At 42.4% G+C, this 24,321-nt stretch overlaps 1 protein-coding gene across 4 annotated transcripts in view; it reads right to left on the minus strand.

The window, feature by feature from the left end:
* DTD1 (D-aminoacyl-tRNA deacylase 1) overlaps positions 1 to 24,321 on the minus strand; it is a 239,097-nt gene that overhangs the window by 169,223 nt on the left and 45,553 nt on the right. For 3 of the 4 annotated variants that reach the window (XM_004376431.2, XM_023731404.1, XM_023731406.1), the window contains exon 4: positions 2,206 to 2,312. In XM_004376431.2, the coding sequence (XP_004376488.1) occupies positions 2,206 to 2,312 (107 nt within the window). Of the gene's footprint in view, positions 1 to 1,927; positions 2,128 to 2,205; positions 2,313 to 24,321 lie in introns of those variants that run through there. The other variant, XM_023731405.1, reaches the window with a different exon arrangement.

Raw genomic sequence — 24,321 nt, forward strand, 5'->3', positions numbered from 1 at the left:
TTCCACATCCATATGTCTCCTTCGCCTCTTGCTGCTGCTATCACTAGCACCGGTTTTGCTGTGTTGGGAGCCATGATGCACTTCATGGTAATATTTTCGAAAGAAAATTAAGCAGAGAGACAACGCTACTACAAACAAGAGACTCGCGATACACATCAGATGCTGCTGCCTAAGAGTCACAGTATACACTGTAATACGGTAAACTCTTATCTGTAAGTAGGGATAGTTCACATTAAGTTCACATTAGAAAGTACAGTACAGTATATACATAAGCCAGTAACATAAGTGTTATTATGACTATCAAGACATGTGTATTATAGGTTACATATGTACCATTATACACCTGGCAGCACAATAGCTTTGTATACAAGACATGAGATACACATGTTGCTTGCAGGAAGCTGTTGCATTTGCTACATGTGGTCACTTGTGCTACGTCCCATTTTCCGATTGGGATTTCTGAACTCCTTTATAACCTTTTGGGACCAAGGACGTATTTGCGGCTGGATGCTGCCCAAACGGATGTTATGCGGCACATAACTGTACTCTTGAAAAGTGTCAAGGTCATGAAAGCCGAGGAAAGCTGAGGAAAAGTTACAGATTGATGAAAACTAAGGAGAAATGGCAATTAAATGCAATGTGGCATCCTAGATTAGATCCTGGAATAGAAAAAGGACATTAGAGAAAAAAAACTACTGAAATACAAATAAAGTTTGTAGTTCAGTTAACAGTAATGTATCAATATTAATTTCAGTGTTCTGATCATTGTACTGTGGTTATATAAGACATTAAAATTAGGGAAAGCTGAGTAAAAGAGTTTATGGGAGCTCTGACTATTTTTTCAACTTTTATGTAGGTCTCAAATTATTTCCAAATGAAAAGTTTAAATTTTCATGTAGATTATTCATCTGTAATTTTTTAAATGTTAGCAATAATTCAGGATCCTCAATTACAACCTTTGAGATTTAACACTACTGAACCTGCCTCAGCATCAATCTTGAGAGTCAGTAACAAAAAAGGAAGGCTCTGTTCCCCTTAAAAAGCAAAGCTTTGAAAAGTCATGCAGCTTTAGGTTTATGTAATGTTTCCCCCATCGCTATCCCATCACTCCAGTCACAGCATCCTAGCGAGGTAGGGAGGGGGGTTGGGAAGAGCAGGAATGTCCCTTCAGCTCTTAACTTCTCTGCCTCTCTGTCTCAAAGGATATTGAGTGGGAGCATTAATTAAAGTCTTTAAAAGTATGCTGAACATCTATGAGATCCATACAGGTTGCAAGGACTGTTACAGATTTCCTTTCTCTTTTAAATTTTTTTGTGAAAGCTTACAGAGTTGGCAGCAAATTCAGGTCAGATGTTGCTAGAGAGAAATGAAGATTTACGAAGAACGTCATGCAGCACATTCCCCCACACTCGTGACAAAACCTTCTCCAGGTAACCCACTCCGAATAGGTGCCTGGCCACACCAGGGCAGTCAGGTTGTGCAGCTACTCTGCTGCCACCCAGTGGCACGTGGGAGCATGGCAACTCACCAGGGGAACAGGAGCCCAGAGGAAGAACTGGGCTCTAAGAAGGACATTTTCTTTTCTGTGGCAAGATATCTGGAATTCAAAGGCAGGAAGAGGCAAGAGGGAAGTGCTGCCCCAGGCCCACAGGTGCACTAAACAGGTACACTGTAAACAGATGCGTGGACATGCTGAACATTCTTGGGAAGGGATGTATTAAATACTAGGTTATGGCGATGACCACCACCTGTCTGTCAGTTTGTCATACTGTGGTGACTTGCGTGTTGCTATAATGCTGGAAGCTATGCTACTAGTATTTCAAATACCAGCAGGGTCACCCATGGTAGACAGGTTTCAGTGGAGCTCCCAGACTAAGACAGACTAGGAAGAAAGACCTGGTGTCTGATATAGTGCTAGAAGATGAGCCCCTAGGTTAGAAGGCACTCACAATGCACAGTGGCCACAACAATGGACTCGAGCATACCAACGATCGTGAAGATGGAGCAGGCCCAGACGTTTCGTTCTGTGTTACATGGGGATGCCATTAGTCAGAGCTGACTCTACAGCAACTAAAAACTATGGTGATGAAGTGTCTCCTGCACCTCGGACTGAAGGCTGCTCCAGAGCTGAAATCAAAGCCACCAGATATGACGAGGACCCAGAAGACAGACCCCGGGACCTGACTCAGGACTTCCAGGGCTTACCTGTTTTGGATCAGAGGTGGCGGCGCTGGTGGCCGGGGATTCCAGTTCTATGGTCACAGGCCCATCGTTCTGAATGTGAACTTGCATGTAGGCACCAAACTTGCCATCTGAAAGAGCAAGTCAAACTGTTACAAGAGGTGGAGACACCAGATTACACTGTCTAATAAACACACCCAGGCCAGGGTAATCAGACACCTGGAGAGTCGTACTGGACAGTCAATGCAGGAAAAGGTGGCCAATTCCACAAGTAATGAGGGAAATGCACAATTAAACAGCAGAGGTGCTGCTGCATACCCAACAGACTTGACCAGAGCTACAAGGTCTGGTAACACCAGTGCTGGAAAGAACATGGGTTAACATAAATGCAAAACGGTGGAGAAGTAAACTGGTATAACCACTTCAGAGGGCATTTTGGTGCTGTATCAGTAAAGTTCACGTTGACTAAACCCTAGACAACGTGGGGAGCCTACCCTAGAAACTCTTATACACTTCAACAAGGGAAAATGCTCAAGGGTGTTTATAAAAGAAAAAAGTAGAAACAATCTAACTGTCCCTCAGTAATGTATGCATAAATACTACCTTAGTTATTCAATAAAATACTATACAGCAGACAAATTAGAGGTACATCCATCAACATGGCTAACCTGTAAAAACATAGTACGACCTTTCCGCTTATGAAAGCCTAACACAGGATAGCAGTAACATACTAAAGAGAAGGCAGCTGGTGGTGGGCTTTTCAGAGAGGAAGAGAGAGACCCGGGGGGTGGGGGGGCTCCTGAAGTCAATGGGAGAAACTGGATAGCGAGTACACTGATACCTATTTTCAGTATGTTTCATAATTAAATTTTTTTAACAAATTAAATCTAAAAGGGAAAGAAATATTAGGAGATTCCCCAAAATAACCTCATAAAATTGCTGCTCAATGGCCCACATGCTTCCCTGGGTGGAACGTGTGGGCAGAGGGGGCTCTGCTCCCTCACTGGTGGAGTCAAAAGGCAGGTCACCCTACAGAAGCCACCACAGGGGGAGAGCTGAGGAGACACCTCACCCCTCACAGGACATGATGCCCAAAGCTGGGGCACAGGGTCCAAGACACTCATCTGCCCCTGCCCCACATACCCCACCCACCCACCCAAGCGAGGCAGCAGAACCACCCTGTTTCCCGGGCTATGTGGTCAAACCAGCCCACTGTGCTGCCCCCACAGAGCACCTCACTATGCCTATGAGGAAGAGCTCCAAACCTTCTGCTGTGACACCCTACCCATGCATTTGTTTATGATCAAGTCCAAAATGTTGAATTACATTTATAAAGAAAGCCAAAAAAATGCTTGGACAGATGATGCTGCAGAACAATCAGAACCTCTGTTAAACGCTGGGTCTAAGCATGCTAATGCCATATACTGACGTTCAGGAGAGGGAACACACTGTTCCTGACAACTAGAGAGGGTTACGTGTACACCACGTCTCATAAAATGTCTAATCCAAAATTAAGAGAAGATTCTTTTGTCACCACCCACCACTAAGGAGCAAAGAGCATATGAAATCCAGTCCGTATTTGGAAATCACTCATCGTTTCTCACTCGTAGTTGGCACCTATGTGCCAAGTGCAATGCTAGATACCAAAGACCAGCTCAAAGGCCCAGACAGCCCTGGTTGGCACTCATGAGCCCATAGTCTAATGTGGGGGACAGATGGGCATCACAGAGATGGGGCAGCACACTGACGACCATGCCAGATTCTGGCCCTCGAGGCCAGAAGAGGGACTGAATCCCTAACCTGGGGAGGGAATCAGAAGAGCCTTCTTGGATGAGGCTACACACAGTCTAAGTCTAAAACAGCAACCAGGAATCAGGCTGCAAGAGGAGAGGCCCAGCCCAGTACTAGCTATGTGGCCTGGGGCAAATTTATTAACCTCTCAATGCCTCGGTTTCTCATTGGTAACCCAGGTATTAATAACAGGACTTAAATCACGGTGAAAATTAAATAAGGCAGTACATGTCAAGTGCTTGGGACGGTGGCTAGCATATGACATTGCAAAACCAAAAGGTAAGTTCAAGAGGGTCCATACAAGTAGAGCAACGCCACCCAAACTGCCTGGCCTGGTGTGCCTTCAATACTTTTGGAAATCACGGTTGTTTTAACTCTCCGTTGCACAATCATGAAGTACAGCAGCATGTTAAGGTTCTCAGGACATCCTTGAGTATAGAAACCTGTTTTGTTTCTTTTACTCCAGCGTTTCCCAAACTTCCCTGGGCAGGGAGCCCTCACTTCACACGGAACATCCTTGCACTGTGCAGATGACCCTCCGGGAGAAGATGAGAAAAGCAGGGAATAGGCCCACCAATGCCACGGCGGGCAGGCGGGGCCTGAAGCCTCTCCTGTTCCTGTGGCCACCCTGGAGAGCGGCTCTGCTTCCAGGCCCGATAGGCTCTCCGGGCCTCAGGCCTGGGTTTCCTTGCACACCTGAGGCAATTTTCAGGCGCCCCTGCTCCCTGCCACTACAACATCCACCTCAGATTCTTCCCCACCTGGGTCGCACCCTCCCAATGATCCTTAACCTCGTGGAGGGTTATAGCAAAATGGACACACTAAATATTGGTTTCCTTACACCCACAGATAGCAGCCCTAGAACCTGTACAGAAAGTACCTGAGCTGTTCGCCATTTTTACAGGCCAGACTGATCTAGTTCCTACTGGGTAGCCAAACATGCTCAAATAACAGTGACTTTCTGTGACCTACTATCAGATGAAAGTGGCCATTCAAATAAACCAAGCTCTCCATTTTATCCATGTCAGACTAGCTAAAAAGACCTCAGCTGGGAAGGAAATCATGTGTTTAATTGCATGCTAAAGTTATGGCTACAATTAGTAGCAAATTTCAGCCACTGCACTCCTCAGGGAAGCTGAAGGCAGACTCAGGAGGTAAGGAATTATTTCCGACTTTGAATTTCTGTTGCCAGGATATACGGCATATGCTTCACCATGTTTATCATTCCAAATAGCAAGAAATATATTTTCTTTTCCTGTTTTTCCTCAGTTCAGAATAGAACTATTATCTGAATTTCCATTTGTACAGACAATAAATCCAAAAGAAATGTTTTAAGAGGTCTTAAAATGGGAACATTTTTTCCAGTCCAGATCAAAAAGTAAAGCCCCAAGAAAAATTATATTGGCCAAGGAAAATAAATACGTTTTCTAAAATAATCTTAAAAGATAAAAACGTATCTACAAAACTCCATCTGGGCTCCTACAGTGATAGAATCAAGCTGTTCTTAAACGTAAGTCCCAGGATGGGATCCAGAGCTGAAGGACCAGCACGTGTCAGACGTGTTTATGCAACATGTTACAACAGGGAAAACGCCCAGCTGGAGCTGAACCCAACCGGAAAGACTCCAGCTACATGAGGCCCCAACACCACGACCCAGAACTACCTTATTTGTTACTTACCATTTAACTGCAAGGGTGGCTCTTGAGGCCCCTTTGAAATGCTTGACTAACTTGCCAGAAAATGCCAGGAAGACCCCCACACCTGGGAAAACAGTTGTCCTGGGATGGGTGGGAGGATGTGCCTGAGTGAGCACAAGCAGAGGGCTGGGCAGAGGGCCCAGACAGCACCCAGTAAATCTTAAAAACCCACTGCCGTCAAGTCAATTCCAACTCATGGTGACCTTAAAGAGAAAAGCAGAACTGCCCTATAGGGTTTCCAAGGCTGTAATCTTTACGGAAGCAGACTGCCAAATCTTCTCTCCCGCAGAGCAGCTGGTAGGTTTGAACCACCGACCTTCAGTAAGCAGTCGAGCACTTAACCTCTGTGCCACCAGGGCTCAGTAAATCTTAGTTATGATTATCACATTGTCCACGGTAGCATAAGCACAAACAGGGAGCAGGCAAGGAGAAGGGATGGAACAAGAAAACATACCCAAAAAGGATGCTACTGAAGAAAAATAGGTGGGGCACACACACCGTTACTTCTTTACCATGTTGGGAGCAGGCCTGCTCCTAACCAGCCCACGTCCTCAGCTCTCCAAGCCAACCCTGAAATGCCTACTGGGCCAGGGCTCAGCCTCCCTCGGGCCTGGCACGGCCAGCCCTCGGGGCAGCCTGTCCAAGTTCTCCAGAGCAGCTCTCTCTGCTGTCCAGATGGCATTCTCATCACCCAGTCTTCTCCCTTGTTTTATCTTTCAACCTGTTCCAAACCTGGGCAGGGAAGAAAGTGTCACTGGTGTAGACCCAAACAATGGGGGTACAGGCTGGAAACATCAAGGAATCAAGCAAGTGAATGGAACTGAGAGCTTAAAACAAGCACTCAGTGAGCCTGGTATCACCGCCTGGCCTGAAGCTGCCATTCTGGGCTGTGGCAAACTCAGATTGTACCTTATAGACCAAGGGAATGTTTCCTGGGTGGGCCAATGGCACCTATGGCAACTCTATCCTCCAGTGTGGGATGCTCCAACAGAGGCAGAGGTGCTCCTCGGTGACCCCTGCCAATGCACCACTGCCTGGGCAAGGATTCAAACACAGCAGCAGAGAGACGCCCAGCAGAGGGGACAGAAAGCAGAAGAAAGAGCCCCTGCAGGGCCTAGTGGCCACAGGAATGATGTGTCCTAAGTGGCTTGGCCAGGACAATGATTGGATGGTTAGAAAAAGGGCACATTATGGGCCCTCCAGGAACTGGCAGCTGGGTCTCTCAGGGTGGAAGTGCCGGGCTAGGTGCACAGCACCAGAACCATGGCCCAATTCCATTCGACATTCAGTGCCATGGAGGAAACTGTGGAATGGCGAACCCAGACTCAAGAGTCTCCACTCTGAAATTGGAACCTTTATCCATAGCTGGTGGAACCGTAAAATGGTACAACCACTATGGAAAACAGTATGGTGCTTTCTCAAAAAACTAGAAATAGAACTACCCTATGATCCAGTAATCCCACACCTAGGTATATATGCTAAAACCAAAACCAAATCCACTGCCGTCTAGTCAATTCTGACTCATAGCAACCTTATAGGACAGTAGAACTATCCCATAAAATTTCCAAGGAGCACCTGGTGGATTTGAACTGCTGACCTTTTGGTTAGCAGCCGTAGCACCTTACCACTACACCACCAAGGTTTCCGATATACACCCTACAGACCTAAAAATAATGACAGGATCAGACATACGCACACCTATGTTCATTGCTGCTTGATTCACAATAGCAAATAAATGGAAACAACCAAAGTGTTCATCAACGGAAGAATAGATAAGCAAACTGTGGTATATACATACATACAATGGAATACTATGCAACCATAAAGAACAATGATGAGTCCTCGAAACATTTTATAACATGGATGGACCTGGAGTGCATAATGCCAAGTGAAATAAATCAAACATAAAAGGACAAATATTGCATGATCCCTCTTTTATAAAAAGACAAGAACAGATAAATATGGTGGTTACAGGGGAGAGGGGGATGGGGAAAATATGCTTTATACCATAGAGACTAATTATTTTTGGTGATGGGAAAAGTGGCACTAATTGTGGATGTAATGAGCACAGCACAACCAAAGCAAAAACAAGCATTTGAGCATATATGGATGGGTATAGGCGAATTGGTATGTGGGTACGTACAGATGCATATATAAGTAAGAACAGATAGAAGTATCTATAGATATACGTAAATACAAATAATTGAGTGCAGACGTATATATTCACTGAAGACATAAATACAGATACTCCTCAGACATAACCAAACATCTTCCTACACTGGTTTTCTGGGTTTGAAGGCTTAGGACCATAGTCTCATGGGACAACTCAGTCAACTGGCATAACACAGTTTACAAAAATCATGATCTGCATCCTAGTGAAATGAGCAGCATCTGGGGTCTTAAAAGCTTGCAAGCAGCCATCTAAGACACAACTACGGGTCTCAACTCACTAGGAGCAAAACAGTAAGAAGGTAACTAAAAGCACAGAGAAGACACAAGTCTACAAGAGCCACAACCTCATCTACCCTGAGACCAGAAGAACTACATGGTGCCCAGCTACCACCACTGACCGCTCGGACCAGGGTCACAGTAGTTGGTCCCAGATAGAATGGGAGAAAAATATGGAGCAGAACTCAAATTCTTATTAAACACACACACACAGAGGGAAACTAGAACAGTAGAGAACAGAGGACTCCCTGAGACTATTGCCCTGAGACACTCTTTAAACCTAAAACCGAGCCTATCCCTGAGATCACCTTTAGTGAAATAGCAGAGTGGCACACAAAATAAAGGATATTACCTGTATGATCAGTGCCCTATTTAAAAACCATCAGTATGAGACGAAAAGGTCAACATTTACTCTAAAGCAAAGATGAGAAGATAAAGGGGCAAGGAAACTAGAGTACTGGAAATGGAACAACCAGAATGCAATTAAAGAGAATGTTGACACATTGTAGAAAATGTAACTAATGTCACTGAACAATTTGTGTAAAAACTGTCAAATGGGAACCTAACTTGCTGTGTAAACTTCACCAAAAACTCAATAAAATATTATTTTAAAAAAAAGTCTCCCCTCTCCATGTGTTGTCTGGTTCCTCTGCAGCAGCTCAGTACACTCTAGGAAGCCATAGCTCTGGGAGGCAGGTGTCCTAAGCCCAGAACCCTCCATGGTAAGAGGCACAAAGGGGCACACCCCAATTCCAAATTGAAAAGACAAAGACAGGAGGCTCTGAGGGGAAGTGGACATGAAGATGGCACACGCCCAGGACAAAAATGAACCTCCTGCTGGGAGGGTAAATTCCCAACTGAGCTTAAGTTCTGAAGTCATAGCTCCATAGCCACTGATGTAGGCCTCTCACATGATGGGAGGCCAAAGCAAGATGCTCTCTGGCCATCAGGCTTTGCCCAGACCTCTCTGAGCCACATGGGGGTCCTTGGCATTCAGCCTGGGGTAACTGTGTTGAGGGAGGCTGTCTGGTCTAACAGAGGTGGAGGTGAGCGATACTGTGATAACGTTACCTGAAGCCTGAAGGACCTACACGGACTCCCAGACTCCGACACAGCCTGGACACAGCAGCCAAAGGAACCAGAATCCACCAGGCAATGAGCAGCCCTCTGCTGGGCCCAAGCGGATAAATAAGAAGATAGCAATGACAGTTTTGAACTCATCAGGGCATGGGAATTGTATTTCAGAGTTGAAAGCCTCTGGACTTCAATATGATAGAGAATTTAATCCCGACTGTAATTTCTCCATGGGAATTCGATAAGGGGAGAAGGTTTACATTCAAATTCAGTGCATCTCCAGGTTGTTGGCATTTCATTATGAGTTTCGTAAGTACTTCATTACTGGAGTATGTTAATACTATACTGTCAAATAATCTCACTGCTGAACCTCTGATGTTGTTCTGGGTTGAGCAACGAGGCTGGACATGGTTTGGGATGGGCCACAGGACAGGAAACAAACCTTCAGCCTTGGAGCAGAGTGGACTTGGGTTTCATAAAATCTCTTTATACAGAGTCTTTGGGGACAAAATCTAAACTGTCCCCAGGAGCAGCCTTAGGTTCAAAGGTAGACTCGACAGACTGATCTGATATACTCAGACTCTCACCTGAGTGGGGGGCCCCCACACTCCTGGTTGACTACAGGCCAACGAAGGGCTGAGAACTGTCTGTTTCCCCAGCCCTGGTCTCCCCAAGAAGGCATTTCCCTGGTACACTCCAGGCCTCCTCTGCCCTGTCACTAACTCCTCCGACTGACACATTTGGGGAAAATAACTGGGCATGCGGGAGTGAGCTTGCCCACAGCTCACAACACTAGGGATTATGAATGGGCCCCCAAAACAACAAGTGTGAGGGGTCTACTGACCATTTTTAACTGCATGGGGCTGGCTGCTTCCAGCAGATCACTAATAACATTACTCTGTGTATAAGCCAGTGGGTTTTCCCTAAAAACTTTGTTGGTTGGTGTGATGGTCAATTTTGTGTGTCGACTGGGCACCAGTTGTTTGATCCAAGACTAGTCAGCATGTTGCTATGAAGTATTTATATGTGATTAGCATTTAAATCAGTTTCCCTTAAATAAAGTGGATTAACCCCCTCTCCCCATAATGTGGGTAAGCCTTATCCAATCAGTTGAAGGACTTAAGAGTAAAACTGGAGGCTTCCCAAGGCAGGATTCTGCCTCCAGACTACAAATAGACATTCTGCTATAATTCCTCTCTCCCCCACCACCCAACCCGTGTATGGATTTCGAACTGCTGGAATTTCCAGCCTGTCGCCTGACCTATAGATTTCAGACTTGCCAGCCCCACAATCACATGAGCCAATTCCTCATAATAAATCTAGACAGATATATGACTCACTGGTTCCATTTCTCTAGAGAACCCTCACAGTTGGACTATACGAGTCAGTTCAGAACATACTACACTTAATTGACTCTAACGCATACATATTTTCACATTTTACTGTCCCTGAATTCAGGAAGCATCTTACTATCAATGGCACCCTACAATTATAACTGGCAGCCTTGTTTCTTTCTTAGTGATATATAATGACCATTTTATAATTAGTATATCAGTATTTTCACTGGTTGTCAAAAAAGCTACTAGCCAAAGTTTCTGTAAATTATGTGGGTCTGAGCATCCCCTAAAAAGCCAGTGACATGTAATGAAACCTACATTTGTCTGTATAGAAACAGCACCTCATCAGTTCCTGTGGGAGTCATTGTCCACTTGTCTGGAGGGATTTCCTCTGGGGAATTCCAGTAGTGAGGGCTGTGCTTATATACCAATGACCCACGGGGACTGGTTACTGCCTTCTCCGTACCACGGCCTTTTTGGTAACACTTGCATGTTTACCCTATTAACTTCCAGAAGTTGCTCAAAGTTTCTGGGCTGTAAGTATTACCCACTACTATTTCCCAGGGTGGCTCTGGACTTTTTATGTTCTCTCATTTAAATGGATTTGATTCCAGAAAAACGGTAAAATGTGGGCTCATTCTGCCACATCAAATCAGATGTCTAAATGTTTGAAACCCAGGCTAGACTGCAGCAGGTCACCTGAGAGTGAGGAGGAGCAGAAGAGACAAACCACCCCATCACCACCGCCACCTGCCCCAGGCTTACATTTAGGATGCAGGAATGAGACAGGCCTGCATGCTGGCAGCCAGCTGAATTGCTAGGGAAGGAATTTCTCTAGGAATAGATGCGTGTTAATACATTTCCCCTCTGCACTGAGCTGCCTTCTTTGAGGTTTCTCCTCTGTGTCTGCTGTGGGAACCAGAAGTACAATTTTCAGTCCCAATGCCTTTTTTTATTATTATTGTTGTACTTTTGATGAACTTTACATTTCAAGTTAGTCTCCCATACAAAAATTCATATATACATTGTTATGTGACCCTAATTGCTCTCCCCAGACGGTGACAGCACACTCCTCCTTTCCACCCTGATCCCCCATGTCCATTCAACCAGCTCCTAACTCTCTCTGCCTTCCCATCTCACCTCTGGACAGAAGCTGCCCATTTAATCTTTTGTATCTACTTGAGCTAAGAGGCACACTCCTCACGAGTCTCACTTTATGTCCCACAGTCCAGTCCAATCCCTGTCTGAAGAGTTGGCCTTGGAAACTGTTATAGTTCTGGGCTGATAGAAAATCTGGGGCATGCTTTCCAGGGTTCCTCCGGTCTCAGTCAGACCATTAAGTCCAGTCTTCCTACTAGAATTTGAGTTCTGCACCCCACCTTTCTCCTGCTCCATCAAGGACTCTCTGTTGTATTCCCTGTCAGGGCAGTCATTGGTGGTAGCCAGGCACCATCTAGTTCTTCTGGTCTCAGGCTGATGAAGTCTCTGGTTTATGTGGCCCTTTCCGTCTCCAGGGCTAATGCTTTCCTTGTGTCTTTGGTGTTCTTCATTCTCCTTTACTCTAGGTGGCTGGGATCAATTGATGCATCTTGGATGGCCACTTGCAAGCTTTTAAGACCCTAGACACCACTCATCGAAGTAGGAAGCTCAATGCCTTTTTTTTTTTTTTAAATGTGCTTTAGGTGAAACTTTACAGCGCAAATTAGTCTCTCATTCAAAAATTTATACACAAATTGTTTTGTGACACTGGTTGCAATCCCCACATTGTGTCAGAACTTACCCCCTTTTCCTCTCCTCCCTGGGTTCCCCCTGTCCAGTCATCTAGTGTACCATCCCCTTCCTGCCTCCTGGTCTTTGCTTTTGTGCAACTGTTGCCCATTTGGTCTCGTATACTTGATTGAACTAAGAAGCACGTTCTTCACAGGTGTTATTGTTTGTTTTACAGATCTGTGTAATCTTTGGCTGAAAGATGGACTTCTGGAGTGGCTGCAGTTCTGACTAAGCAGGGCGTCTGGAGGCCATAGTCTCGGGGGTTCCTCTAGCCTCCATCAGACCAGTAAGTCTGGTCTTTCTGTGTGTGTGTGTTTTTGTGTGTGTGTGTGAATTTGAATCTTGTTCTACATTTTTCTCTAGTGATTGAGCCCATTTCCTCATGTATCTGTTAGCCACTTGAATGTCTTCTTTGGTGAAGTGTTTATTCATATCCTTTGGCCATTTTTTAATTGGATTATTTGTCTTTTTGTTGTTGAGGTGTTGAAGTATTCTACAGTTTTTAGAGATTAGACCCTTATCAGATATGTCATAGCCAAACTTTTTCCCAGTCTGCAGGTTCTCTTTTTACTCTTTTGGAGAAGCCTTTTGATGAGCATAAGTGTTTAATTTTTAGGAGCTCCCAGTTATCTAGTTTCTCTTCTGTTGTTATTTATGGTTTGTATTCTATTTATGCCATGTATTAGGGCCCCTAGCATTGTGCCTATTTTTTCTTCCATGATCTTTATTTTTTTAGGTCTTATATTTAGGTCTTTGATCCATACTGAGCTACTTTTTGTGTACGGTGTGAGGTATGGGTCCCATTTCATTTTTTCACAGATGGACATCCAGTTTTGCCAGCATCATTTGTTAAAAAGACTCTTTCCCCACTTAATGAACGTTAGTCCTTTGTCAGAGATCAGCTGACCCCAACTGAAATAAAAATGATCATAACAGAGTACTATGAAAAACTATACTCCAACAAATTTGAAAACCTAGAGGAAATAGACAAATTTCTAGGAACACACTACCTACCTAAACGAACACAAATTGAGGTGGAAAATCTGAACAGATACATAACGAAAAGAGATTGAAAAGGTAATAATAAAAAAAACTCCCAACAAAAAAAAAGCCCTGGTCCAGAGGGCTTCACTGGATGATTCCACCAAAAATTCAGAGAAGAGCTTGAACCAGTACTACTCAATCTATTTCAGAACACAGAAAAGGAAAGGATACTTCCAAATTCATTCTATGAAGCCAGTATAACCCTGTTACCAAAATCAGGCAAAGACACAACAAAAAAAGAATTACAGACAATATCTTTAATATAGATGCAAAAATTCTCAACATAATTCTAGCCAATAGAACTCAGCATCATAACAAAAAAAAGTACACCACAACCAAGTGGGATTCACACCAGGTATGTAAGGATGGTTCAACATCAGAAAAATCAATTGACGTAATCCACCACATAAATAAAACAAAAGAATCATATGATGATCACAATCGACACAGAAAAGGCATTCAATAAAGTTCAACATTCATTCCTGATTAAAAACTCTCAATAAAATAGGTATAGATGGGAAATTCCTCAACATAATAAAGGGCATCTATACAAAACAAACAGCCAACATCGTTCTTAATGCAGAGAGGCTGAAAACATTCCCCTTAAGAACAGGAACAAGACAAGAATCCCCTTTATCATCATTCCTATTTAACATTGTGCTGGGAATCCTAGCTAGAACAAGAAAAAGAAATAAAAGACATCCGAATTGGTATTTGTGAATGATACAAAACTATACATAGACAACCAAAAGGATTCCACAAGAAAACTACCAAAACTACTGGAAAGGCACAGCAGAGTAGCAGGATACAACATAAACATTCAAAAATCAGTTGGATTCCTACACAACAATAAAGAGAACTACGAAAAAGATATCAGGAAAGCAATACCATTTATAATAGCCCCTGAAAAAATAAAATGCCAAGGAATAAATCTCACTAGGGACATAAAAGACCTATACAAAGAAAACTACAAAACATTACTTCAAGAAACCAAATGAAACCTACATAAACAGAAAAATATACCATGCTTATGGATAAGTAGAGGCAACATTGTGAAAATATCAATTCTACCCAAAGCAATCTACAAATACAATGCAATTCCGATCCAAATACCAACAGCATTCTTTAATGAGATGGAAAAATTAATCCTTAACTTTATATGGAAAGGAAAGAGCCCCAGATAAGCAAACCACTATTGAAGAAGAATAAAGCAGGAGGACTCGCAGTACCTGATCTCAAAATCTACTATACAGCTACAAGAGTCAAAACAGCCTGGTACTAGTACAACAGACACATTGATCAATTGAACACAATCAAGAACCCATCCATCTACAGACACCTGATCTTTGACAAAGCCCCGAAGTCCATTAACTGTAGAAAAAAAGAGTCTTTTTAATACATGGTGCTGGCAGAATTGGATAGCCATCTGTAAAAACATGAAACAGGACCTATATCTCACACCATTTACAAAAACTAATTCAAAATGGAACAAAGATCTAAATATAAAACCAAAAACTATAAAGATCATAGAAGAATAAATAGGTTCAATGCTAGAGACCCTAATACATGACATAAATAGGATCCAAACCATAACTGAAACACACCAGAAGATAAGCTAGATAACTGGGATCTTCTAAAAATTAAACACTTATGCTCATCAAAAGATTTCACCAGAAGAATAAAAACAGAACCTACAGACAGGGAAAAAAATTTTGGCTGAGATAAATCCGACAAAAGTCTAATCTCTAAAATCCACAGAAAAATCCAACACCTCTGCAACAAAAAGACAAATAACCCAATTTAAAAAAGGGCAAATGTCCATATCCTTTGGACAGACACTTCATCAAAGAAGACATTCAGGCAGCTAACAGACACATGAGGAAATGCTCTCAATCACTAGTCATTAGAGAAACGCAAATCGGAACTACAATGAGATACCATCTCACCCCAACATTACTGGAATGAATCAAAAAAATAGAAAATAACAAATGTTGGAGAGGCAGCGGGGAGAATGGAACTCTTTTGCACTGCTGGTGCAAATGCAAAACGGTACAACCATTTTGGAAAACAATATGGAGCTTCCTTAGAGAGCTAAAAATAGAAATACCATATGATCCAGCAATCCCACTCTTAGGAACATATCATAGGGAAATAAAAGCCGTCACACAAATAGATATATACACACCTATGTTCACTGCAGTATTATTTACAACAGCAAAATGATGGAAACAACCTAAGTACCCATCAACAGGAGAATGGATAAACAAACTATGGTACATACACACAACGTAATACTACACAACCATAAACAACAATGATGCATCTGCGAAACATCTCACAACATGGATGAATCTGCAGGGCATTATGCTGAATGAAACAAGTCAATCACAAAAGGACAAATAATGTGTAAGACCACTATTATAAAAACTCATGAAAAGGTTTACACACAAAAAGAAACAATCTTTGACGGTTATGAAGGAGGGGTAGGTAGGGAAAAACACTAACTAGACAACAGATAAGTGATAACTTTGGTAAAGGGTAAGACAGTACATAATACTGGGAAAGTCAATACAACTTGACCAAGGCAAGATCATGGAAGCTTCATAGACACATCTAAACTCCCTGAGGGACTGAATTACTGGCTGAGGGCTGGGGACCGTAGTCTCAAGGGACATCTCGCTCAACTGGCGTAACATAGTTTATAAAGAAAATGTTCCACATCTCACTTTAGTGAGTAGCATCTGGGGTCTTAAAAGCTTGTGAGCAGTCAGATCTAAGATATTCCACTGATCCCACTCCGTCCCGAGCAAGTAAGAATGAAGAAAACCAAAGACACAAGGGAAAGATTAATCCAAAGGACTAATGGACCACAACTACCACAGCCTCCTCCAGACTGAGTCCAGTACAACTAGATGGTACCCGGCTACCACCACTGACTGCTCTGACAGGGATCACAACAGACAGTCCCAGACAGAGCTGGTGAAAAATGTAGAACAAAATTCTAACTCACAAAAAAAGACCAGACATACTGGTCTGACAGAGCCTGGGGAAATCCCAAGAGTATGGCCACTGGACACCCTTTTAATTCATTACTGAAGTCACTCCTGAAGTTTGCCCTTCAGCCAAAGATTAGACAGGCCCATAAAACAAAACGAGACTAAATGGGCAGACCAACTCAGGGGCAAGGACGAGAAGGCTGCAGGGGACAGGAAACGTGGTAATGGGGAACCCAAAGTTCGAGAAGGGGAGTGTTGACATGTAGTGCAGTTGGCAACCAATGTCACAAAACAATGTGTATTAATTGTTTAATGAGAAACTAATTTGCTCTGTAAACCTTCATCTAAAACACAATTAAAAAAAAAAAAAAGCTGACCATAGGTGGATGGATTTACACCTGGGTTCTGGATTCTGTTACATTGGTCTATGTGTCGGTTGCTGGACCAGTACCAGGCTGTTTTGACTACCATGGCTGTAGAGTAGTTTCCGAAATCTGATAGTGTGAGGCCTCCTACTTTGTTCTTTTTTTTTTAATTTCAATAATGCTTTGCTTTTCTGGACGTCTTTCCTTTCCATATAAAGTTGGTGATTAGTATTTCCATCTCATTAAAGAATATTGCTGGTATCTGGATCGGGATTACATAATATCTGTAGATCACTTTGGGAAACACTGACATTTTCACAATGTTGAGTCTTACCATCCATGAGCATGATATGTTTCTTCACTTAGGTCTCATTTGGTTTACTACAATAGTTTTGTAGCTTTCTTTGTATAGGTCTTCTATGTCTCTGGTTAGATTTAGTCATAAGTATTTTATTTTTTAAGGGACTATTATAAATATTTTTCTGATTTCCATTTCAAAGTTCTACTTCTTGGTGTACAGGAATCCAAGTAATTTTTGTATGTTGATCTTGTATCCTGCTACTCTGCTGAATCTATTAGTTCTAGTAGTTTTCTTGTAGAATCTTTGGGGTTTTTTATGTATAGTATATCATCTGCGAATATGGATAGTTCTCCTTCTTCCTTTCCAATTTGGATGCCTTATTTTTCTTGCCTTATTGCTCTAGCTAGGACTTCCAGTACAAAGTTAAATAGGAGTGGTGATAAAGGGCATCCTTGTCTTGTTTCCTTGGGGGAATGCTTTCAGCTTCTCTCCACTGAGAATGATGCTGGCTGTTGGTTTTGTATAGATGCCTCTTATTATGTTGAGGAATTTCCTATCTATTCCTATTTTATTGAGAGTTTTTATCAGGAATGGTGTTCAACTTTATCGAATGCATTTTCTGGGTCAACTGAGATGATTATGGGATTTTTTTTCTTTTGTTCTATTTATGTGGTAGATTATGTTGACTGATTTTATAATATGGAACCATCCTTGCATATCTGATATCCACCCCACTTGGTCATGATGAATTATTTTTTTGATATGATGCTGAATTCTATTGGCTAGAATTATGCTGAGAATTTTTACATCTATATTCATGAAGGATACTGGCCTGTAATTTTCTTTTTTTTTAATAGTGTCTTTGCCTGGATGTGGTATCAGGGTTATGCTGCCATCACAGAATGAATTCAGGAGTATTCCTTCCTTTACTATGCTATGAAATAGCTTGAGTAGTACTGACGTGAGCTCTTCTCCGAATGTTTGGTAGAATTTTCCAGTGAAGTCATCCAGGCCAGGGTTTTTTGTTGTTGTTGTTGGGATTTTTTTTATTACCGCTTCAATCTCTTCTCTTCTTATGGGTCTGTTCAGATTTTCTATCTCAGTTTGTGTTAGTTTAGGTAGGTAGTGTGTTTCTAGACATTTGTCCATACCCTCTAGATTCTCAAATTTGTTGGAGTATGATTTTTCATAGTAATCTGTTATGATCCCTTTTTATTTCAGTTGGGTCTGTTGTCATGTCCCCTATCTCATTTCTTATTTGGGTTATTTGCTTCCTCTCCTGCTTTTCTTTTGTCAGTTTGGCCAATGGTTTATCGATTTTGTTAATCTTTTCAAAGAAGGTTTTGTTGATTTCTGTTGTTTTTCTGTTTTCTATTTCATTTATTTCTGCTCTAATCTTTATTATAATTTCCTTTCTTCTGGTGCCTGTGGGCTTTATTTGATTCTCTCTATTTGTTCGAGTTATAGGGTTAACGCTTTGACTTTGGCCCTTTCTTCTTTTTTGGTATGTGCATTTATTGCTATAAACTGACCTCTGAGAACTGCTTCTGATATAGCCCAAAGGTTTTGGTATGAGGGAATTTTTTTATTCCCTCTTTGATTTCTTCTATCACTCAGTTGTTTTTAAGCAAGGTGTTACTCAGTTTCCATATATGATTATTTTCCCTTTGCTCTTCCTGTTACTGATTTCTATTTTTATGGTGTTGTGATCAGAGAGAATGCTTTGTATTATTTTGATATTTTGGATTTTACTGAGGGTTGTTTTGTGGCCTAAAATGTGGTCTCTTCTGGAGAATGTTCCATGTGCATTAGAAAAGAATGTACACTTTTTGCTGTTGGCTGGAGTATGTCTATAAGATCAAGTTGGTTGATTGTGGTCTTTAGATCTTTTGTATCTTTGTTGAGTTTCTTTCTAGATGTTCTGTTCTTTACTGACAGTGGTGTCTTGAAGTCTTCTACTATTATTGTGAAACTGTCTATTTCTCTTTTCAGTGTTGTTAGATTTGTTTTATGTATTTTGGAGCCCTGTCATTGGGTGCATAGATACTTATTACGGTTATGTCTTCTTGGTGGATTGTCCCTTTTGTCATTATATAATGTCCTTCCTTGTCTTTTATGGTTGATTTTGTCTTAGAGTCTATTTTGTCTGAAATTAGTATTGCCACACCTGCTCTTTTTTGGGTACTGTCTGCTTGATACATTTTTTTTTCCATTCTTTGATTTTTTATATATTTATGTCTTTGTGTCTGAGGTGTGTCTCTTGCAGACAGCATATTGATGTGTTGTGTTTTTTACCCATTCTGCCACTCTCTGCCTCTTTGTAGGTGCATTTAAGCCATTTACATTCAGTGTGATTATCACTAGGTATGAATTTATTGCTATCATATTCTTGTGCTTTTTTTGTTTTTGTTGTGGTGTTGCCATTTTCTTTGTTCCTCTTACTTTCCTGTGCTGAGTTCGTTTTGTTTGTGGTTTTCTTTTCTTTTCTTTTGTTATTAAAGATTTTGTGTTTACTTAGTCTTTATGCTTTTTTCTTTTCTAGATTTGATGTTCCTAAGTTTGAACCAGTCTTTTATTACTTGATATCTCATTGATTTCCTCTCCATTTGAAAGTTATATGCCTACACAGTTTATTCCCCCTTTTATTGTTTTGATGTTGTCATCATTTACAGACTGACCTCTCTGTTTCCTTGTTTTAAGTCTTTTAGTTTTGTTTTATTATTCAGAGTTCTTTACCTAGGTTGGTATCTGGCTGATGCTGTCCTGTGTCATAGACTCAGGTTGTTGTCTCCCTAACCTGAGGATTCCCTCTGATATTTCTTATAAGTTTTGTTTGGTTTTTATGAATTCCCTTAATTTCTGTTTATCTGGATATGTCCTAATTTTGCCAGCATATTTGAGAGACTTTTGCAGGATATATTATTCATGGTTCATGGTTTTTTTCCTTCAAGGTATTATATATGTCATCCCATTGCCTTCTTGCCTGCATAGTTTCTGCTGCATAATCAGAGCTTTGTCTTAATTGTTTCCCCTTTGTATGTGACTTTTCATTTTCTAAAGCTGCTCTCAGGATTCCTTCCTTGTCATTGGTTTTAGCAAGTGTGATTATGATATGTCTTTGTGACTTTCTTTTGGGGTCTATTCTACATGGGGTTCATTGAGGTTCTTGGATAGGCAGCTTTTCGTCTTTCATATTATTTGAAGTTTTCTGCAAATCTTCAACAATCTCCTCTGTGTTTTCTATTTTTTCTCTCTGTTCTGGAACTCTTATGACATGCAAATTTTTGTTCTTGATTGTGTCCCACATAATTCTTAGGTTTTCTTCATTCTTTTCTCTGATTTTTTCCTCAAGCAAAGTGGCATCCATTGATTGGTCTTCAACTTCACTGATCCTGTCTTCCATTGTTTCAAAGTTGCTCCTAAAATCTTCTGAGTTGTCCATTTCCAAAATTTTCTTATCTTTTAAATTTCTATTTGCTGCTTTGGTATGATTTCTGATTATTTATTTTGATATTTTGTTCTTGTATTATTTTCCTGAATTATTCTACTGCTTTGTCTGTGTTTTCCTTGATTTTGACTGCGTTTTTGTTGGTTTTGTCTGTGTTTCTCATGATTTTGTCTATTGAATTACATATCAGGTAATTCCAGTGCCTTCTCTTCTACCAGAAGGTTTTCTGATTCTTTGTTTTGGTCACTTGCTGGAACCATTTTCTCATGCTTTTTTATATGTTTTGATTTTGTCTGCTGTCTCTGAGACATTATGGTATTATTTTCTGTATTTACTGATCACATTTCGGTTTTTTGTTCTTTTTTTTCTTTATTTCATCCCGCTTTTTTGTTTTGCCTTTATGTCAGGGTAGGCAGGCTGAACATCCTTTGCTGCTTTCTCATATGTGAGCACAACAGCTCTTATCACTTTGTCCAGGCAGGCAGGGAAGCAGCAAGAAGAGGGAGGTCATTTTGCTTTTCACTGTTTTAGCAAGGTGGTTGAGCGTGGAGTTGGGGGTCACTGTCTGCCTCCTGATACTGTTCCAGCAGTGTGGGCGTGTTCACAGCCCCTTGTCAAACGGACAGGTGTTAGACAAGGAGTGATACAGGCTCACTTCCCACCAATCAGAAGCTGGTCAAGTGGTCAGAAGGGAGGGGCAGTGTGGACCTGGTTCAGCAGCAGGCCTGAGAGTCGAGCATGCTCTAGCCCTGGCAGTATGGTGGGGGGCTAGTGGGAAGGTGGGGGAGGTGATGTATGAGGGTAGGTGGGAAGGAGAATGAACAGGAAGAAAAAGAAAAACTGGCAGCACATGAGGGCTGGCAAGGGGTCGTGGTACAGACCCGGGGGCTAGTGGGAAGGGAGGGGAGGTGATGTACGGGACTAGGTGGGAGGGAGAAAGAAAAATTTTAAAAAAGCTAAAAAACAGTGGTAAAGCAGAATCCAGCAGGTGGGGGTGGGGCGGACCCAGAGTGGCAGCAGCCCAGTGGCTCTATAGCCACAATGGCATGGCAGGCGCCAGCAGGAAAAGGGCAGAGGTGACATATAGGGCTAGACGGGAGGCAGAAAAAAAAGACAGAAGAAAAACAAGAAAAAAGAAATGGTAGTGCAGTGGGAGCTGTCAGGTGGGGGAGGGGTGGAGCCAGAGAAGCAGTGGGCCAATGATTCTCTAGCTGCAGCACACAGTGGAGGTTCAGTAGGAAGGTGGGGAGGTGGCATAGAGGACTAGGTGGGAGGGAGAAAGAAAAGGGAAAAAAGGAAAAGAAAAAAATGGCAATTTGGCGGGAGCTGGCGGGTGGGGGCAGGGCACACCCAGGGGCCTGTGAGACAGAAGGAAAGGGGGTGATGTACAGGGGTAGGTGGGAGCGAGAAAGAAAAAACAGAAATTTTTTGTTTTTGTTTTTGTTAAGGGGTTTTTTTGTACTTTAGATAAAGGTTTACAGAGTAAACTAGTTTCTCATTAAACAATTAATACACATAGTTTGTGACACGACATGTCAGCACTCTCCACTTCCTGACCCTGGTTTCCTCCTTACCAGCTTTCCTGTCCCCTCCTACCCTCTCATCCATGCCCCTGGGCTGGTGGGTCCATTTAGTCTTGTTTTGCTTTATGGGCCTGTCTAATCTTTGGCTGAAGGGTGAACCTCAGGAGTGACTTCATTACTGAGTTATAACGGTATCCAGAGGCTATACTCTCAGGGTTTCTCCAGTCTCTGTCAGACCACTAAGTCTGGTCTTGTGTGTGTGTGTTAGAATTTTGTTCTACATTTTTCACCAGCTCTGTCTAGGACCCTCTATTGTGGTCCCTGTCAGAGCAATCAATGGTGGTAGCTGGGCACCATATAGCTGTGCTGTATTCAGTCTGGTGGAGGCTGTGGTAGCTGTGGTTCATTAGTCCTTATCTTTCACTTGTGTCTTTGGTTTTCTTCATTCTCCCTTGCTCCAGATGGGGTGAGACCAGTGGAGTATCTTAGATGGCCACTCACAAGCTTTTAAGACCCCAGACGCTATTCACCAAAGTAGAATGTAGAACATGTTCTTTATAAACTATGTTATGCCAATTGAGCTAGATGTTCCCTGAGACCATGGTTCCCACAGCCCTCAGCCCAGTAATCTGGTCCCTCAGGGAGTTTGGGTGTGTCTATAGAGCTTCCATGACCTTGCCTTGGACAAGCTGTACTGGTTTCCCCAGTATTGTGTACTATCTTACCATTCACCAAAGTTAACATTTATCTATTATCTATTTAGTGTTTTTCCCTCCTCTTTCCTCCCTTATAATCATCAAAGATTGTTTCTTTTTGTGTGTAAACCTTTTCATGAGTTTTTATAATAGTGGTTTCATACAACATTTGTCCTTTCATGATTGACTTATTTCACTCAGCATAATGCTGTCCAGATTCATCCATGTTGTGAGATGCTTCGCAGATTCACCATCGTTCTTTATTCTTACGTAGTATTACAGCGTGTGTATGTACCATAGTTTGTTTATCTATTCATCTTTGATGGGCACCTAGGTTGTTTCCATCTTATTGCTACTGTGAACAATGCTGCAATGAACATGAGTGTGCACATGTCTATTGTTGTGACGGCTCTTATTTCTCTACGATATACTCCTAGGAGTGGGACTGCTGGATAATACGGTATTTCTATTTCCAGCTTTTTAAGGAAGTGTCATATCATTTTCCAAAATGGTTGTACCATTTTGCATTCTCACCAGTAGTGCATAAGAGTTCCAATCTCTCAAAAGCCTCTCCAACATTTGTTATTTTCTGTTTTGTTGATTCATGCCAGTAATGTCAGGGTGCGGGGGTATCTCATTGTAGTTTTGATGTGCATTTGTCTAATGACTAGTGAAAAAAGGGGAAAAAAAATATGTTGGCACAACGGGAACCAGCGGGTGGGTGTGGGGCAGACCTAGGGCAGCGGTGAGCTGGTGGCTCTCTAGCTACCGTGGTGCAGCAGGGGTTCAGCAGGAGGTTGGGGGAGGTGGTGCACAGGGCTGGGTGGGAGGGAGAAAGAAAGGGGAGCAAGGAAAAACAAACAAAAATGGCAGCACTGCGGGAGCTGGCTGGGGGGTGTAGGGTGGACCCAGGCTGGCAGCGGGCTAGTGGCACCTGGCTGTGGTGGTGACACAGGGGCCTGCGGAAATGGGGAGAGGTGGTGTACAGGGCTAGCAAGGAGAGAAAAAGAAAAGGAAGAAAGAGAGGGAAAAAGAAGAAAAAAAAGCCACAAGGCAGGAGGGACAGGTGGGCTGGTGAGGGGGCTTATATTGTGGACACCAGCAATGGGGACTGCCAGGCTGGAGGGGTTCTTGCTGCTACTCACCAGAAGGATGGGGGGTGGGAAAGTGTGTTTCTCTGTTTACCGGGTGCTCTGTCACCTTCTGGGAGCTCCGTGAAGTTGCCTTCCTGTACTCCCTGTCCAGGGTTGTTGCTGGCTGTTTTCCAAAATGGCGACATTGTGCCATGATAGTTGGCAGGGGACCTCTCTGCATCTCTCCTCGTTCTCTGTTTTCCATCAGTTTCTCTTCCATTCGGGGCTTGATCTAGTTCTTTATCCATCCATTTGATGCTTAGGGTTCCAGGATTGACGTTTGTATCTGTTTTACTTAGTTTTTCAGGTCTTTGCTGCAGAGGGCCAGCATGGTGCAGCTGTCTAAGGCACCATGTTGGCTCCACCACCCAAGCCCCAATGCCTTTGTTGTGAGCTCCACTGGAGAGAGGGGTTTCATTTTTTTTTTTAATATTTTATTGTACTTCAGGTGAAGGCTTACAGAACAGATAGTTTCTCATGTAACAGTAACACACATGCTGTTTTATGACATTGGTTAA

Source organism: Trichechus manatus, unplaced genomic scaffold (genome assembly GCF_000243295.1).
Source record: "Trichechus manatus latirostris isolate Lorelei unplaced genomic scaffold, TriManLat1.0 scaffold00042, whole genome shotgun sequence".
Taxonomy (NCBI): Eukaryota; Metazoa; Chordata; class Mammalia; order Sirenia; family Trichechidae; genus Trichechus; species Trichechus manatus.